This window comes from Protopterus annectens, chromosome 6.part1, assembly GCF_019279795.1.
Source record: "Protopterus annectens isolate FY-2018-M chromosome 6.part1, PAN1.0, whole genome shotgun sequence".
Classification (NCBI taxonomy): Eukaryota; Metazoa; Chordata; order Ceratodontiformes; family Protopteridae; genus Protopterus; species Protopterus annectens.
This window is the reverse complement of record NC_056738.1, coordinates 58376187-58394872: the sequence shown is the minus strand read 5'-3', so window position 1 is coordinate 58394872 and position 18686 is coordinate 58376187. Positions and strand designations below refer to the sequence as shown.

General features: G+C 41.5%; 1 protein-coding gene across 1 annotated transcript in view; it reads left to right on the top strand.

Annotated features, from left to right (window-relative positions):
• LRP2 (LDL receptor related protein 2) overlaps nucleotides 1-18686 on the top strand; it is a 1335386-nt gene that overhangs the window by 1299270 nt on the left and 17430 nt on the right. Inside the window, exons 77-78 of the mRNA XM_044075346.1 lie at nucleotides 8523-8636; nucleotides 18229-18300. Of these exons, the coding sequence (XP_043931281.1) occupies nucleotides 8523-8636; nucleotides 18229-18300 (186 nt within the window). The remainder of the gene's footprint in view (nucleotides 1-8522; nucleotides 8637-18228; nucleotides 18301-18686) is intronic.

Below are 18686 nucleotides of genomic sequence, written 5' to 3'. Positions count from 1 at the left end.
AGACCGACCCCAAGCTGAAAGTGGGAACTATACCAAAGCTTACACTAAAACCCTGTACAATCACTTGCATAGGTATGTAAACTCAGCTGTACCAGATAGAATCAAAGCCAGAGCCCCAAGTAAAATCACCGTGCCATAGTGGACTTCCAACATCAACAAACTCTACAAACACAAAATGTTGCTGTCCAAGAAAACAAAGACAAGGGCCCAACAATGGAAAGGTACCCTCCTCTTAACAGGCAAATAAGACAACTTGTCAAATCATCCAAGAGCTCATTTGAGTCAAACCAAGCAAGTGTTGCCAAGTATAACCACAAGGTCTTTTACAGCTGTACGTAACCTAAAGGGTAGGACCCAAGCATGTGCAGAAATGGTGGCCAATGGTATCACACACACTGATCCCACAGAGATAGCGAACCTGCTATTGGATATATTTGGTGAAAATGTTACTCACTTATCTCCTCCTAACTTAGAACAAACCCTCCCCCAACTCCCCCCACCTTACATATCTGAAAAGCAGGTCCTCAAAGCCTTGCCTAAGGCAAAGAACATGGCCTCTATGGGATCAGATGACATCTCAGACTGTTCTAAACAGGCTAAAACATGAAGTAGCATCACCACTAAGTACCCTTTTCAATCATAGACTAACCACAGGGTTTTTTCCTGCAGAATGGAGAAGAGTTACAATTAGTCCCCTTCACAAAGGTGGCCTAGCAACAGACCCAGGGAATTACAGACCCATAAGCCTGACCAGCCTCATCTGTAAGGCCATGGATCATATCATTATGGACCTCATAAATAAAGACATAGATGACCTCCAAACCCTGGATCCTGCCCAGTTTGGCTTTGTGAAAGGCAGATCCTGTCTGTTAAATCTGATGGATTTCTTTGAAAGTGTGACCAAGGCTATTGATGGGGGTAAATCTATGCACACAACATACCTCAACTTGGCAAAGGCTTTCAACACAATCCCACATTCAGGCATTACCAATAAACTTAGCAAAGTGAATGTAAACCCCTTCATTGTAAGATGGGTTGCCAACTGGCTTACAAACTGGACACACACTATCAAAGTGGATGATTCCACATCAACCAGCAGACATGTTACCAGTGAAATGCCACAGGAGTCACTGCTGGGCCCCCTACTGTTTGGTATATACTTCTCAGAAGTTCAGGTCAAAACTAAAGGGTTGTGGCTGACCAAGTTTGCAGGCGATTGCAAACTAGGTGCAATCATTGTATCCCTAGATGATGTCAGTATACTCCAAGATGGTTTCACACAGACCAACGACTGGTGTATTAGTCATGGTCTCATAGGTTCATAGATGTGTATGTACTAGGTCAGTGGTCCTGGAGCCTTTACAAGCCTATCCCATAGAAATGCCCTGGCATCATGCCACCGTTAGTTCCTGGTGCCTCTATCAAGTAGATCCACTGGAGTGATCCCTGGCGTGAACTTTTTATTTCCCATCCACTCATCAAGATTTCTCTTAAAAGGGCCAGTGAGGTGCTCTGCTGGGAAGTCTAATCCAGAGCATGAGCAGTCTCTGGGTTGTAAACCTGTCCCTCCAGCATGTTGTGTTGATTGTGGTAATGAGGTTGAGGTCCCTGGATCATGTGGTGTGGAGGAATTTGTATTTCTTTAGGTGTAACATTTCTAACAGGGCTGGGTCAGACATGGCTTTGTAAGTCAAGCAGAGATCGCCTCTTAATAGATGATATGAGACAGAAAAGCTGGAGTTTTTTTGAGTCTGTCCATGTAGGGCATGTGTTAAGGCCAAGGATCCTCTTTGTGAGGTACTTTTGTGGCCTTTCCAGCTGTTGCAGGTGTTTAGTGAGGTACATGCCAAATGGGGCATTATACTCAATGACTGGTCTAATGAGGGAAGAGTACAGAGAGATGATGATCTCTTTCTTCTTGGATGCAAAACCCTTGGTAGTGAGATGTTCCACATAGAAGGACTTTCTGACCACAGTGGCAATGTGGTGGTCAAAGGAGAGGTTGCTGTCAACCTGTGTCCCTGGATCTCTTATAATGCCTTCAGTGTTCAGTGGGCTACCATCAATGTGGTAATTAGTGGGAACTGAGTTTTTCCCAAAGGGAATGACAACGCATTTTTTGGCATTAAGATTAAGGCCATGGTTTCGACACCAGTTGTTGGTCTCAGTGAGGCCTTTCTGTTGGATGTCTGCATCACTTGGGGAGTTAATAATGGCTCCCAGCTTGCAATCATCAGTGAACTTGGTCAACCAAAGTCTCTCTGTGTTGGACTGGACTTCTGAGAAGTAGATGCCAAACAGGAGAGGATCCAGGACCAATCCCTGTGGGACTCCACTCATGACTGGTCGGCACTCTGACTTGTTGTCTGCTACTTTCACACTGTGGGTTCTGTCTGTGAGACAATTTGCAACCCACCTAGTGATATAGGGGTTGATGCCTAGTTTGGTGAGTCTATCAGTAATTCCTGAGTGGGGAATGGTATCAAAGGCCTTGGCCGGATCGAGATAGGCTGAATGAACTACCTTGCATTCGTCCACAGCTCTGGTGACTGACTCAAAGAAGTCAACCAGGTTGCACAGGCATGATCTACCTTTCACAAAACCAAATTGCAAGGGATCCAGAGTTAGGAGATTCCCTGTATCCTTGTTAATTAGGTCCATGATGATGCGCTTCATAGCCTTACATATCAGACTCATCAGGCTAATGGGGTGATAATTCCCAAGGTCTGTAGTCGCTCCCCCTTTATAGAGAGAGATGACTGTATCAGTGCATTATTCTGTAGGGACAAAGCCTGAGGTGAGGCTGTGATTGAACAGGGCACACATGTGTGGTGCCAGTTCACTTTGTAGTTCATGTAGAACACTTGGACAATGCAGCTTTAACCTGTGCTGCAGTAATTCTGGGTGTCTGGCATTCTTCTGGTATTGTGATTGGTCTGTTAGGGGGGAGAAAGTCATAAAGTTGGTACTGAATCTGTCGACCAGTATGTTGGACATATCTGGGTATTGCCGTGGAGATTCTTGATATAACTGTAGAAGGCTTTGTGGTTGTTTTTAGTGTCTGCCACAATTCTGCCTTCATATCTAGCTTCAGAGGTTTTGATGAGAGATCTCAACTTTTTGTTGAGGCTAATAAGGGAGTTTTTCCAGTCTTGGGAATTCACCTTTTTTCTGCAACAGTTTCTTCCTTCTGTTGCAGAGATTGTTAATGGCAGGGAGACCACCAGATTGGCTTCCTTTCTTTTTGAGGAGAGTGTCTTGGTTCTGTTGGGTATGGCTAGTTCCATGCACTTATGTACGTGTTTGTACAGTGTATTAGTGTATGATTCAGTGGTCATGCACCTATGTTCCATTTGCATGGGTGCCGTGAAGTTAGCTACCTCCGTTTTTAAGCTGAATGCAGAGAAATGCATCATCATTCCCTGCAGCACAAACAATGTCCCTTTACACTATCAAATCAATAATAATACCCTAAACACCCATGAAGTGATAAGGTACCTGGGATCACAGGTTGACTGCAACATTAACTTCAACCACCATGTGTCTACCATTGTAAGGAAAGCTTTCCATATAGCTTACTTGATTAGTATAGGCATCACCTCAAGAGCAAAAGAAGTTATAACCCCCCTATACTCAGCACTTATCCGGCCCATAATTGAGTATAACTCCTCAGTTTGTATGTACCATACTAAGCATCTACAGCAATTAGAGAGACCTAAGAGGTTTCTAACAAAGAAGATCAAGAGCCTCCAGCATGTGTCTTACACGGACCGACTAAAATCCCTGTCACTATACTCCGTATTATATAGACTTCTTAAGGGAGACTTATGCCTGGCCTACAGAGCAACCCAAGACCTAAACATAATGAACTTACTGCATATTTGTAAATGAAATAGGTCTAGGGCTACCTATTCCAGGCACTTAAATATGGCCTGTGACTTAAATAGGATATGTTGGAGAGAGAGATTTTTCTCCCAGCAACTGACACATCTTTGGAACAGGCTACCAATTCACCTGAAACAGTGCAACTCTATGACACTGATCAAGAGGAACCTGGATGACTGGATGCGGCACCATAAATTCTTACCGAGGTTAGCTGCCACAACACTCCTGGACATAGGCAGTCATCACAGAATGCAATCTTGGGTATTGACTAGTAAGTCTACTGTATTATATTGGGTTGAAACGGTTAGGCTTAAAATCTCCTATGATCATATGATCTTGTATAGAGACCAGGTAAGTAGTGATGAAGAGGGCTGTGGAACAGACAGGATATTGAGAATGACATAGTAGGAATGGGTGACATCAGAAAAGGGACATGGTGGGATGTTGATATGATGGACTACTAAGATGGCCCAAAGAACAGACTACCCAGGTATTATTGTCTTGGGTGGCTGACATTATAACCTGCTTGTCCCCCTGGTGCCCTAATGGCCATAATCTGCTGCTTGACTGCATCTGCTATTTGCTGCAGGAAGTCTTCTAGGCAGATAAGATTGGCATCAATGCACTGGTCCAGCTCATGCCCACCAAACTGTATAGCCGTGACAATGACAAAGTTATACTGCCTCTCTTCCCTCAGGAGAGAAATCTTCATCTCACTACACACTACTTAAGAACAGCACCAAAAATGCATTAGCTGCAGCAGCAGCTGAAGAATGGGGTGACCCCAACCAAACCTCTCAATCTGTCCACTGGGCTTACATATTGGAAACACAATATGAAGAATATGATAAATCCCATGCATTACCATGACCCCATAAAAGGTGTAGACTTGGAATGATATTCCACTTTATACTAATCTTGCTGGCCTACACACATACAGTCTTGATTTCTGTAGGAGCCCCCATTTTAAATGAGCAGGCCTTAGTAGCCGTAATTACAGACACACACAAACACACACACACACACACACACACACACGCACACACACACACACACACACACACACACATGTACAGTGCATCTCTGTTCCTGCACCTCCTCTTTCCATCGTTGGAACAGCTGTAAGGTAGAGCCACTTCAGAACATTGTAGTTATTTCTGGAATACTCGATGCCTGTGGCACTGAACAAGCTTGGACCAAGTCATAACAGGCATGTATCTTTTTAAGCAGATCATCATAATGACCCAACATACACTTCTTAAAATCCTTGCAAGTGAAGAACAAGAATATCTTGCGCTACTTAGCACACAAAGCTGGAGCTCTGTGTTTTGCAAATAATGAAGCAGCCATGTTTGCATAGCTGATTGAATCAAACAACAATATGTTAAATATGGATACAGAGGGGCAAGTTTGCAAATCACATCTTGCAAGTCTGCTTTGTTCAGTGGTGCTGTACACACCTATATACCACACATTGCATGAACATAGATGCCTCTGTGATGGGCTGTAAAGTCTGTGCACTGTTCATTCAAAAAATAAGACAACAGTGTGCTGTCTGATGTTATTGCAAGATAAAGCACTGCATCCATATTAGCTTTACTTATCTACATAACAGTGCCCAGTAGTAGTAGCTAAGATAATACCAATCTGAAGCTGCTATAAGCAGGAGGAAGGAAGGAAGAATAGGCTAACAATGTACATATCACACAGCTGTACTGCTGTAGGAGCTCATCAGAGAAACGGAAGATAAACTGTATTGTTATACTTGTACCTGCTGCTGTACAAGTTCAAGGCCAGCTATGGATAATCCAAGAAATATATTCCATAAACACACTGCTAGGACAAGAGGCAACATATGCAAAGAGGTTACTGTGGTACATAAGTACAAATGTAGCTATATATGCAACCATGCAGGTTTGCACAAATGTATGAAAGCAGATATATATGCATGTTTTGGTAGGGGGATGAGTCCTCTGGTCATCAGTGAATTCAATGAGGACAATAGCATATCCAATCACCCAATAAGATTTTTTTTTATGTCTACAGATACAGGTAGAAGCTTGAGATGTTCAATGCACCAGAACATGATATGCTTTTGCAGACTTTTTTCATCCACTGCATGCATCCACAGGGCAAAAGAGGTCCCCACCAATAATCAGGGAGCAAACATGACAAAGCCTGGTGATAATGAAACTGCAGTGGGTGTCCATAAGAGGTCACTCCAACAGGTTTGGAGAAGAGTGACTGATATGGTTTAATGTGCCAAGAGAAAGGCTTGTGCTACTGAGCACAGGACTACAATTATGGGTTGTCCAGCAACAGGAGAGTGGTTAAAAGAGTGGAGGAATTTTTAGTGGCCAATTCTGGTGTGGAAGAGCAGCTCTTCAGTCTTGGTGGGTGACGTGGGTGTGGGTGCAGAAATTGCACCCCACCCATATGTCTCTCCTGTTGAAGCATCAGGTTAATACCTACTGTTAGAGTTTTCTATGCCAATTAAGTACACAGTTACTGAGTGTAGAATGTGAGTATTGGCAGCATGGACTTTTGTCACCTTAGGCACCTCTGGTCTGCAAATGCATCCTCCTCCTCAGCAATGCAGACGTGTCTGCATCTGATTCTTTCACAGTTTTCAGTATGCATGTTACAGGGATATAGCATTAACATATGATTGTGGGCTTACTGTGGTGTACTATTTCTTTTGCATTCATAAGTTTCAGTGGAGAAAGGTCACAAAGGGGCAATAAAACAGAAGACTGTTGTCAGCACAGTAGCTGTAGCTGGTGATGCTAGTATGCATATGTCATAGTCTGACAAAAAGTGGTACTTGCTTGTGATACTTCAGAAGGCAGGATCACTGACATTTGCAGGAATTGTCCCCTGTGGATATGCATACAGCTTCACCAGAATTGATAAACATCTAATGGATAAAAGCCACACATGGTCTGTGCCTGTGTCTGCCCTAGTGACACACTCAGACATGCATACCAACCCTGAAGTAGGCATACCCACCAAAGCTCAGATACAGAGTGGTATTTGACACTAATGTGTCCCATTATGGCTCTGATATGCATGTGACACTTCAAATCAATCAGTTGATGTTATCCAGACATAGCCAGCTGCTACACATTCCATTATAGAGATGGTAAGCATGCTGCATGGCATGCATGATGCAATGTGTCAGCTCCATGGTGAACTGGAGTATCGATACGATGAGACAGTTGCTCTGCATAGGTCATAGGTGGCACACACTACTTCTTTTGGCACATCCCTAAGATGGTTTGCACATGCCATTTTTTCTGCTTCCTCTGACACTGTTGTGCATGGATCAGGGCGGTCCAGATACATTGTAGTTATGGTGAGGGTGTCCCATGTGAGAGGCCTTTGCAGAGTGAGCACACCATCAGTGCCACTGAATATTCTACAAGGTCAGGCCTCATCTTGGCAGGCGAAAGCTGTTATACTGTAGTCTTAGGGCACCTCAAAATCAAACTCTAGGAAGATCTCATAGTTTTACCTCATTTCTGCCACATGGCTTAACCAGTTCTGATAGCACTAATTAACACAATTCACCTAGGCAAGTGTCACATAGAGAAATCCCATCCCTGGAGGAAGTGATCCTAGATACTGATTGACCCCCCCCCTCAAAGTATGGGGCTACTGACCTAATCTCATGTCATACATTACTTCACTTAGTACTGTAGTCATCTGTCAATGTCCACCCCAGTCACTGTGCAAATGATAACTGTGACCTTAACTAACCTCTAGCCTGTGTGATAATGGTGACGTCTGAGGCATAGTGTGGCTAGACCATGCACTGACTTGTATAGTCTCATTGTAATAATGTATGCACTATTTTATTCTGTGTGACACTATTACATTATGTTTGTCATGGGTCATTGCTTCTTTCCAGTGGTGCAGTGTAGCACTGCATTACAGTCCAGGCATAGCCAGCAAGATATTCAATGTATGCTCCATGCTACATATCGTCATCCTGTGGTAATAAAGTACCAGATATCAGTGGTGCAGAGAGAGAGAGTAACAAATCCAGGACAGGGTGGGGATACTACGAGTGACAACAGATTTGCAGCACATACACAGTGCTATTGGCTGCAGGTAATGCAGAGTTTATCAGTGGCTGGAGTGGTTTGGTTAAGATTGTAAACACTCTGGCAGAGCTTTAAAGTAGTATTATGAATTGGAGAGTATGAGGGGACAGAGAGAGTATTTAGAGATTGAGTGCACATTTCCAGTATTTGATGGCAATCACATAGTATTTTTTATTTGCTGTTCCCTGTTAGAGGGAATTAGGACTTTAAATGATTTTTTTAAGTGTGATATGTACTTTTTTATATCGTCAGTGGAAGGTTGTTTTGATTGACAATTTTTTTCTCTTTTAGTTTCTCTACTAAGTGATGCTGAGAAAATTGTGACCGTAATGTTTTTATGCTCCCCACAGTGGTTTGAGTTTTACTGTGACTACCAGTCTGCTTTCTTTGGACAGTTCAAGTTTACCAGCAGGGACACTCTTAATACTAGTTATTAGTAATCTTTAACATTTTTTAATCTTAAAAATGACTATTGAATCTACATTTTAAATGTGAATCAGTGTATTACTTTGAATTACCATTTTTTCTTAGGTTAAAGTAACAGTTGAGAAAGAAGGTGGTGCAAGTGTGTTTGAAAATCCAACTTACCTCCTTGAAACAGCAGCTGGTATCACTGAGCCATCAACAAGTACAGGAGTGACACAGGTAATAAAGCCCTGCTTACCTCTCTTTTTAGTATAGGTGTTTACATTCAAAGCAATATGCAAATCCTGCAGCCTTTCCTTTAGGCGCATTCAGACACACATTTTCTAGTTGCATTTGAAATATGTCTTAACATAGTGACAATCAATAAAGGAATGATTTGAAGGAATGCATGTTCCTGGTCTGGAGACAGTGTGTATGCTTAGGGCAATGTTCAGATTCTTCAGAAACCAGCAGTCAGTAGTACAAGAGCCATACTTGGGAATCTCACAAACAAAGTTAAAAAAAAGGGTTTCTGCTTTTAAGACATTTTTCTGGGTGTGTTTAGCCCCTCTGCAACTGCTGAGGGTCAGGGTTGCAACTTCCCACCCCATTACTTATATATAGTAACTCTGGCACTGCAGCAACCTTGGAGAAAAGCTAATAGTCAGAAGTACCACAGCATTAGATTTTGCATATATTTTCCCCTTTTTGCTGTTTTAGTCTCACTCTTACATGGATCACATGCAGTTTCAAGGCCAACCTGAATAGAACAACCTATATGCAAAACCAGTTTAAAACTCAAAAATATTAATTCTGGGCTGCATATTGCAAGAATTTGCTATGTGGGCTGCATTTTCTTGATTATAAGAATGTATAACCATTTGTAGTTATCTTTATTTCTATCAGTTCATACAGTGTCATTCAGTTGTTTGTAATGATAAACATATTGAGTGGCATTTAATCTTTGCATGACTGTTCATAATATATGCCTCCTATTCATTAAGGTATTAGACACTGATAGGCATAATACTGACCTACAGATGTACTAACACCACATTCCAGTAGTAGTGACCTTAATGTACACCATCTAAATGGATTCTGAGCAATGAAGATGAGCAGAAATGGAGCTGTGACTGGTGCTAGCTTCACCCATCATGGTGGGAAGAAGTTGGTTAGCACTGTGTTGGGGAGGATGCTCAAAGCACAGCCTGTATAAAGGGGGAAGCTAGTGCTATAAGGCTGGAAAAGATTGCTTCAGCATGATAGCAGAGTATCTTGAGTGAACAGACACATTCACTCACATCAGCTCAGTGTAGCTGGCATTGCATTATGTTTGGTGGCCAACGGAAGAAGGGTACTAGATGAATAAAAAGTCATCTGTGTCATTTACCGAGTGACAGACACACTTCCCGATTCTCACTTCTCCCCTCCCAGCAGCTGCTATGTGATGGGATTGGGAAGGAACAAAAATGTTGGTGATAAACCAAGATTCTTACTGATTATGAGAGGACAGGAATCTCCCTTAAAAAAAAAAAAGAAAAGTGACTGATGCCTCTCATTTCAAAATAATTTTAAATTTCACAGAAATATACCGTTTCCTTACATATTCCAGTTACTGTGCATAGTACAGTCATATGTAAAGCTGTGCAGTGTATTATTTCAGACCTCATTAATCTGAACTTTGAAAATCTTAACTCTGTACCCTTCTCAGTTTGTCAAATGACGGTTCTGCCTCTTTAACTTCATTAATTTATTTGAAAAAGTAACCAAAGTAGTAAATACCTGTTGTGCAGTACATACAGCATATTTGGGCTGGAACAAGGCTGATAACACTGTTATCCATGCAGACATTACTGAAAGACATGTATATATGAATACAAGTGCTTATGCTGTAATGTGGATAACTAACTGGCTATCTGACAGAACCCATGTGGTTAGATTTGCAGATGGCACTTCTGAAAGCAAAAAAGTTACTAGTGGTATAGCACTGTGCTCAGTCTTGGGCCCTCTCCTATTTTCCATCTGTTTCTCGGACTTTCAAGCCAACATTCCAGACTTGTGGTTATCTAAGTTGCATGTATTTGATATGACAGTGATTCACAACTGCTTCAACACAGGCTAGACCATGTTAACAGTTGGTGCAAGGACAGTGGCCTCAAATTAAGTGTGAACAAAATGTAGCATAGTTTATCTTGGCAAACAAAACATCTTCACATCACTTAGAGGTTACACACTCCTTCAGCCAGACACTCCTGTATGGGATCTAATCACTGTTAGTGATAATTCCTTATCATTTGGCCACCATGTCTTCACAGTAGTTTGGAAAATACCTGGTTAAATGAACTAAACCTTCACAACAGATAATATAGAAAAGTTGACATGATATAGATTTATATCCCAGCTTATTCCTCATCTCTGGAACAAATGTCTGTTCTATATCAAACAGATTTGCACCCTTGCCACCTTCAAGGTAAATCTAAATATTTAGATGAATAGTCTTAAATTATCCCTTAGTCTATCAAGTCTTGCCATCCTTGAAGCTGGAAGGAAATTTTGAGTGGATATTTTGGGTAGGCTTGTAAGGGTCTGCAGACTGATTGTCTAGGAATTACCTACAAACTGATGTATCATCATATGACCTGAAATGGAGCTTGAATTATTTTTTCTACTTTGTGTTTTTTATTTAGGAAAACAAATATTTCCTATACTATCCTGACTGTTTTAAATTGCAGATCTTTTGTTTTCCTTTTCCAGTGTTTCTGTGCTCCACGTATACCTTATTGTATTTCTATTCATTTATTTAGTACATATCATCAAAATTTGGGTTTTTGTAAGAGTAATGAATTGATTACTTGATGATTCAAGCACAATGTCAAGATTTTTGATATGCAAGTATGTTTACTGTAAACAGAGTTAAATTGAGAGTTTGGAGACAACATTATAACATGTAGAGCCAGTCTTCTACCGTTTACATTAAAAACACATCAGCTTGATGACAAAAACAGACAGTAAGCCTATCTAGTCTACCTTTTTAAATGCATTTGACAGTCTACCTACCTTCCCTTTTAACCTTTTTCCACCTGTCTCATTCTCTTTTAAATATTTCTGTATCACCCATTTTTAACAGTGAATTTTATGGGTCTAAACCCATGTCTGGGGAGAAGTGCTTTTGGAGACTGGGAGGTAGTTAGTCCCTACAAACTGTTACATGAGCCCTTTCCTTCTTTGTCTGTTCTTTTTGTTCAGGTTGACCCTTTCTCATCTTCCCAATATGATCTTGAGGCCAGCATCATGCACTTACTGTCTTTTCCTGTCTTTTCTGATGTCATATGAGAAGACCTGTAGATTCTGTAGTTTCTGATCATACACCTTCTTGTTCATCCCACATTTTGCTAGTGTCTTCTGTTTGGATTTCTTCAAGCAACCTTTGGCCTATTCCTTATATTGCATCCAGAACTGCATGGCATGGTCTAATCAGCGTCCTGTAGAGTGGCACCACTATACCTTTCCTTCTAGACATACCTCTCAACTGTCCAGATTTGTGCTGAATGTCAGGATTTATGCCTCATATTTTTGGTCTATTCCACATAAAATGTGTGGTTTTCTGGCAAGTTTTTGAGGTTTCAAGACACTAAATAATAGTAAATAATGACAGATATTTGAATTTCAGACATCATATTTTTCAGAAAATACATAATATTTAAAAACCTGATATTCTAGCAACTTTCTAAGTTTATAGGAACTGTTTTTAAAATATGTCTACATTTTTGGGCCTTTGTCCTTCCATTATTTCTGGCATTGTCTAGATGTCTTGCATTGAGAGTCTGAGAGATATGCTTCTGGAATATGTCACTCCTGAAGATATACCCCTCCATTCTGTCTGCCACTACCACTTCTCTCTCACTGTGCTCCCAGTGGCCCTCTTTAGATCAACACCCTAGATCATTTTTCTGTTCTGATGCCATCAGTTCCACTCCCACAGCTAAGGCTTCATTTTAGGGTTGTCTGCTTAATGCAGTCTTTGCATTTGATTGTGCTGAACCACAACTGCCACTTTTCTGCCCACTTGGATAGGATTTCCAAATCCTTTCCTAGATTCTTACCCCATCCACCTCTACTGCATCTATCTTTGTGTCATCACACCTTAGATGTATAAGATAAACCTACTGAAGAGGGCTGAACTGAGGACAAATGTCTGATGCACTGCACTGGACAGTTTCACAATTTTCCCATTGCTCTTCTCATGACAGCTCTCTGTGTCTCACTTTCTGACAACAAAGGTATCTACTTCCTTTTTGCTGGTCATATACCCAAACTCATAATTTTTTTCTTTAGGTGTCCTGTAAGAGACCAAGTTAATGGCTTTGCCAAAGTCTAGGTAGACCATATTTACTGTAGTTTCCAGACAAGTTTAGTTATAAGTCAGTCAAAAATCTGGGCCAGGGTTGACAGCTCCTTCTGGCCTTAAACCCATTTTGTTTGTTGTCTTGGAAATTGTTGCCTTCCATACATGTTGCTAGCCTTTCCCTATGGTTTCTATCCATGACTTTCTTTGTCATTATTGATAAATTAAAAGACTATAGTTTCATGGATTTTTCCTGCTCACCCAACCGAGGCAAGAGTATCACACTTGGTATCTTCCATTCCTGTAATAAACAGTGATCTGTTGAGATCTCTGTTGGTGGTCTGAAAAAACACTGGCCAGATTTCTGAGGACTGTGAGAGGCTTCCCATTAGATCATATAGTTCCTGCTCCCTAACATCAGCCGTTTCCCTGTCATTCTTGTCCCCCTTTATCCTGCTGTCTGCCCACTACTCTGTCTACACTCCTCGGCATATCTCTCATCATGGCACTCTCCATTTGCTGTCTTTGTGAAGACTGGGGCAAAATCATTCATTCATTCGTTCATTCATTACCTATACATTTTCTCAAGTCTTTCTGTAATTTCTCTCTTACTCACAACTTTACAAAACCTATATCTATATCTATAACTAATCTCTCTATCTCTATGTATATATGTGTGTATGTATACCTATATCTATCTATCTATCTATATATATATATATATATATATATATATATATATATATATATATATATTATATATTAGTTCATAGGTTCATAGGTTCATACTAGGCTATCTGCCCTAGGGCATTTATAAGCCTAGCCAGAATGTGTTTGGCTTTCGCCACCCATTTTAAATTTATTTTGCTATGCCCTTTTTCGAGGTTAGTATACTGTGCCTCTGTCTAACAGTGACACAGAAGTGATACCCAGGGTAAACCTACGATCTCCCATCCACTCATCAAGATTCCTCTTGAAGAGAGTCAATGAGGGACTCTGCCTAACCTGGACTGGGATTTTATTCCAGAGTGAAGGGAGCCTCTGGGTTATGAATCTGTCCCTCCAGCATGTCCTATTTATTTCAGTGCTGAGGTTCAAGTCTCTCAAGCGCGTAGTTCGATGGGATTTGGATTTTCTGAGGTGCAGCATGTCCATTAATTCCGGGTTGGACATGGCTTTATACGTCAGGCACAGATCGCCTCTGAACAGGCGGTATGCCACTGAGTAGAGCTGGAGTTTCTTTAACTGGGCAGCATATGGCATCTGTTTGAGCCCTTTGATCCTCTTGGTGAGGTACTTTTGGGGTCTTTCCAGTTGCTGCAGGTGTCTGGTAAGGTACATCCCAAAAGGGGCATTGTACTCAATTATGGACCTGATGAGGGATGAGTAAAGTGGCACGATGACCTCCCCTGATCTAGATGTGAATCCCTTCATGATTAAGTGGGCTATATAAAATATTTTTCTAACCACTTTGGCCACGTGGTTGTCAAATGAGAGATTGCTATCAACTTGGGTCTCCAGGTCCCTAATTACTTCTTCTGTACTTAATGGATTACCACCTATGTGGTAATTTGTGGGCACTTTGTTTTTGCCAAAGGGGATGACTATACACTTTTTGGCATTTAGCTTGAGGCCATGGCTCTGGCACCAGTTGTCTGTTTCTATGAGGCCCTTTTGGAAGATGCTTGTGTTGGCTGGAGAGTCGATTATGGCGCCCAGTTTGCAGTCATCTGCGAACTTGGTCAGCCACAGTCCTTCAGTGTTGGCCTGTACCTCCGAGAAATATATACCGAACAAGAGAGGTCCCATGACTGAGCCTTGTGGGACACCACTTGTAACTGGTTTGGAGTCTGACATGGCTCCAGCAATTCTAACCATGTGGGTTCTGTCCTTGAGCCAGTTTGCAATCCATCTAGTGACATAGGGGTTTATATTTAAGTATTTAAGCTGGTGAGCTTATCTATAATGCCCGAGTGGGGTATTGTATCGAAGGCTTTTGCGAGGTCCAGGTAGGCTGTGTGGACCACCTTCCCCTCGTCAATGGCCTTGGTGACTGTTTCAAAGAAATCAACCAGGTTTAAGAGGCAGGATCTGCCCTTAACAAAGCCGAACTGGGTAGGATCCAGTGTTTGTAGGTCCCCATTATCTTTATTTATGAGGTCCATGATGATCCTTTCCATAGCTTTGCAGACCAAGCTAGTCAGGCTTATGGGGCGATAGTTTCCAGGATCCGTTGAGGCACCACCTTTATGGAGAGGGACCACTGTTGCTGTACGCCACTCTTTGGGCACATATCCTGTAGTAAGGCTGAGATTGAACAGTAGTTTTATGTTTGGGTTTAGCTCTTTTGGAGTTCATGTAGGACGCAGCCCGGGACACCATCTGGTCCCATTGATGCTGTGTTTTTTGCTTTGGAGAGGGCGGCTCTTACCTGAGCATCTGAGATGTCAGGGGGCAGCACTCTGCTGGGATAGATATTTGCCCTTTTGGTGGGGAGGGGGGAGGTTTGCGCTGAACCTGTCAGCTAGAATGTTGGCAATGTCTGTGGGTTCGGTGTATTTTTGTCATTTTGGACTAATTCTGAGCATATCTGGGAATTACCACCCAGGTTCCTAACATAACTAAAGAAAGCCTTGTGATTATCCTTAGTGTCCTGTGCAATTTTTCTCTCGAAGCTGGCCTTAGACAATTTTATGTGTGCCCGTAGTTTTTTGCTAATACTGATCAGTGATGCCTTCCCTTTTCGGGATTTTGCTCTATCATTTAGTAGCTTCCTCCTTCTATTGTATAGTTTGTTTATGGCTGGGGTCCACCAGACAGGACGTCTGCCTTTGGAGGATTGGGTCTTGGTTTTATTTGGGATCGCATGATGAATGCATTCCTGCAGGTGTTCATAGAATGCGTTTATAAAGGATTCTGCGGTCTGGGCCATATTTTCCACAGGCCCGGGGGCTTTGAAGGATTCCACCTCAGTTTTGAGGAGTGTGAAATTTGCTTTAGAGAAGTTTTTCACTGTGGTTTTCTGGGCAGGGGGTGGGGTCGGGATGTGTGAATATCCAGTGAGATTAGTTTATGGTCTGATCTTACCAGTGAGGGATACACTTCTGGTCTGGAGCATAGAGTCCCCATGTTGGTGATGATCAGGTCCAGTATGTTTTCCCCTCTTGTGGGAGTGGTAACAAGTTGTTCCATAGCATTTGAGTTTATAAATTCTAGGAACCTTTGGGCTAGGGTGTTGGAGCTAGAGTAATGCTCCCAGTCTATGTTTGGGTAGTTGAAGTCGCCCAATATAATGGTGTTTGGAGAGACCTTCATATTTTCCAGTGTTCTCAGGAAGGCCGAGTGGGGTTCCTGTGTTTGGGAGGGTGGTCTGTAGCAGGCTATAAACTTGAAGGCAGTTTTACCCACTGTTAGTTGCACATGGATAGTCTCTGATGCTTCGTGCTTTGCCACCAACCTGGAGGTGTGGGTATCTTTGATGAATATCGATACTCCCCCTCCTTTTGTGGTTCGGTCCAAGTTTTGGGGCCGAAAAGCATGGTATGAGGTATAACCTGGTAGTGCTGGTGTGCTCTCGGGAGCCCTGAACCAGGTTTCTGTTACTGCACAGATATCGATGTTCTCCATGCTAAGGAGAGTTTGAAAGTCGTGCATCTTGAGGTTTAGACTTCTGGCGTTGAGTAGCATTACTCTTAGTTTCTTATCCCTTGTGATACCTATGGAGGTGGGTTTGTCTTTTGAGCCTTGCCTAAAAAAGGCACTATGGGGGTAGCAAGAGCCTTTGCCAATATCCAAAAGCCCAGGGGTGACAGGTGCAAGCCGTCCCTAGTGAAGCATAATGGCTTGTTGAGCATATCATCCCAAGCTGACAGGCATTGGATCCCCTTTGAATGACACCAGTACTTAAGCCAATTGTTGAAATTGATCATCTTGTCTTCATATTGTGGCATCATTCTTGGTGAGGGTAAGATGCTACTCAAGGCCAGGGTCATACCGGCCTGGGCTACATGCTCAGAGAGCTCCTTTATGTCTCTTTTCATGTAGTCCAGGGAGGTACGTCTCAGGTCATTCACACCAGCGTGGACAATGACTGAGTCATATTTGTACTTGCCTTGGAGTGACCTGAGTGCTTGTGTTATGTGGCGGATCCTACCGCCTGACAGGCTGCTCACCGTGACCCTCTCCTTGTTCAGCCTGGTGAGCGGGACGTCAGTGTGCCTGATGATAGTGTCACCTATTACAAGTGTATCAGGTGTGTTGTTTAGTCTTAAGGGCTGTGACTGTTTGGCACACTGGCTTTGTGAGATATGTGTTGCATGTGTTTTGTTTTGGGGTAGCGGCTGCTTGGGTGTCTGCTTTGGAGGTCTCTGCTGCTTTGGCAGATCTTTATTTAGAGCCTCCGAGTATGTTTTTGTGTGATTATGTGTTTGGTTTAGTAGAGTGAATTGCCATACAACTGAAATTTAAATTAACGAGATGAGATCGCAATTTCAGAAGAATGAATGTTTCACATTTCGAAACTGGTAAAAACGAAAAACAAATTGTGCATGTCAGACACCACATGGAGATTGCAGTGTACTGACAAAAGACATCTCCATTTAAACACTGCATTTAAAATGAAAATGTATCTTTTTCAAAATTTCCGAATCCAGATCACAGTACACTGAGGATGAGTAAGTTTACCCTTTTCTCCAGTGTAGTGTGAGCACAGAGATAGTATATATAATTTTCAGGGGGTGTGGGGGCACAGCCCACCATATGGGGGGTGCAGGATGCTTGCCCCCTGCAAAAAACATTTGAAATGATAAATTTGCAAAAACATTTAAAATGGTAAATGTTAATGTTAAATCCAATGTTTAAATGGAGAAGATGTTTTTGCTAGTACACAGCAATGTCCATTCACAAGCTCCATGTGGTATCTGACATACGCAGCTGTTTTTTTGTTCTTATCAGTTGCAAAATGTTAAACGTTCACTCTTTTGAACTTGCAACCTTCTCATCTCATTAATTTGACTTTCAGTTTTATGGCAATTTGATCTACTGACGCAGATCCATAAATATATATATATTTATTTATATATATATATATATATATATATATATATATATATATATATATATATATATATCAAACAAAATTGGCTGGATATCTTCTCTAGTGTGTAATGGATGGCTAAGTGTTTCTAGCAGCACTAATGATAGCCATAGCAAAAGGAAAGTCTAGAAACAACAGTGAGTCATACTGAAAGGAAGAAATGCTATTTTTCATCATCTTTAAGATACAGAATACACAAGTGTAAAGTTTGTTAACTAATAACCAGTTACTTCATAGTGGCTGGTAAATTGAAATGTGTGCCATTAAATCTGGTTCGTAAAATAAAAAAATGTATTATTCCTATGAACAAAGAAGCTCAAAAGTTTTTATGGCATGAGTGTGAGTTGTATTGTCAGTATAAACTAATTTTACTTGCAATGCATGTTTTTCAGGAATCAAAGTGGAGTTTTTTCAAGAGAAAACCAAAGTCAGCTGTTAATTTTGAAAACCCTGTATATGCAGAGGTAATTTTTACACTTTTTTATTGATAATGGTTCAATCTTGTGTGTTTCTTAGCTGAGAAACAGTTGCTTTGGGCTGGAGGATTTACCTGAATCTCAGACTTTTGAATTACAAATAAACAAGCAACGAAGGTCATTGCACTGCACATGCATTAACATTTCCACCAAGACAAAGACTCATAGCATACATGATAATAACAAAATTGTAATCTCATGGCAAGAACCAAAAACTATAAATACTCAAGCCAAACAAATAGACTTGAAAGACTCAAAATGTCTCCACAAGATTTACAGTTCATCGCTTTTGTCCTGAAGCTTAGTGGATGTTAGCAAAACAAACTGGATGTTTCGTCTTCATAAAAACATAATGAAACATTGACCTTAAAACA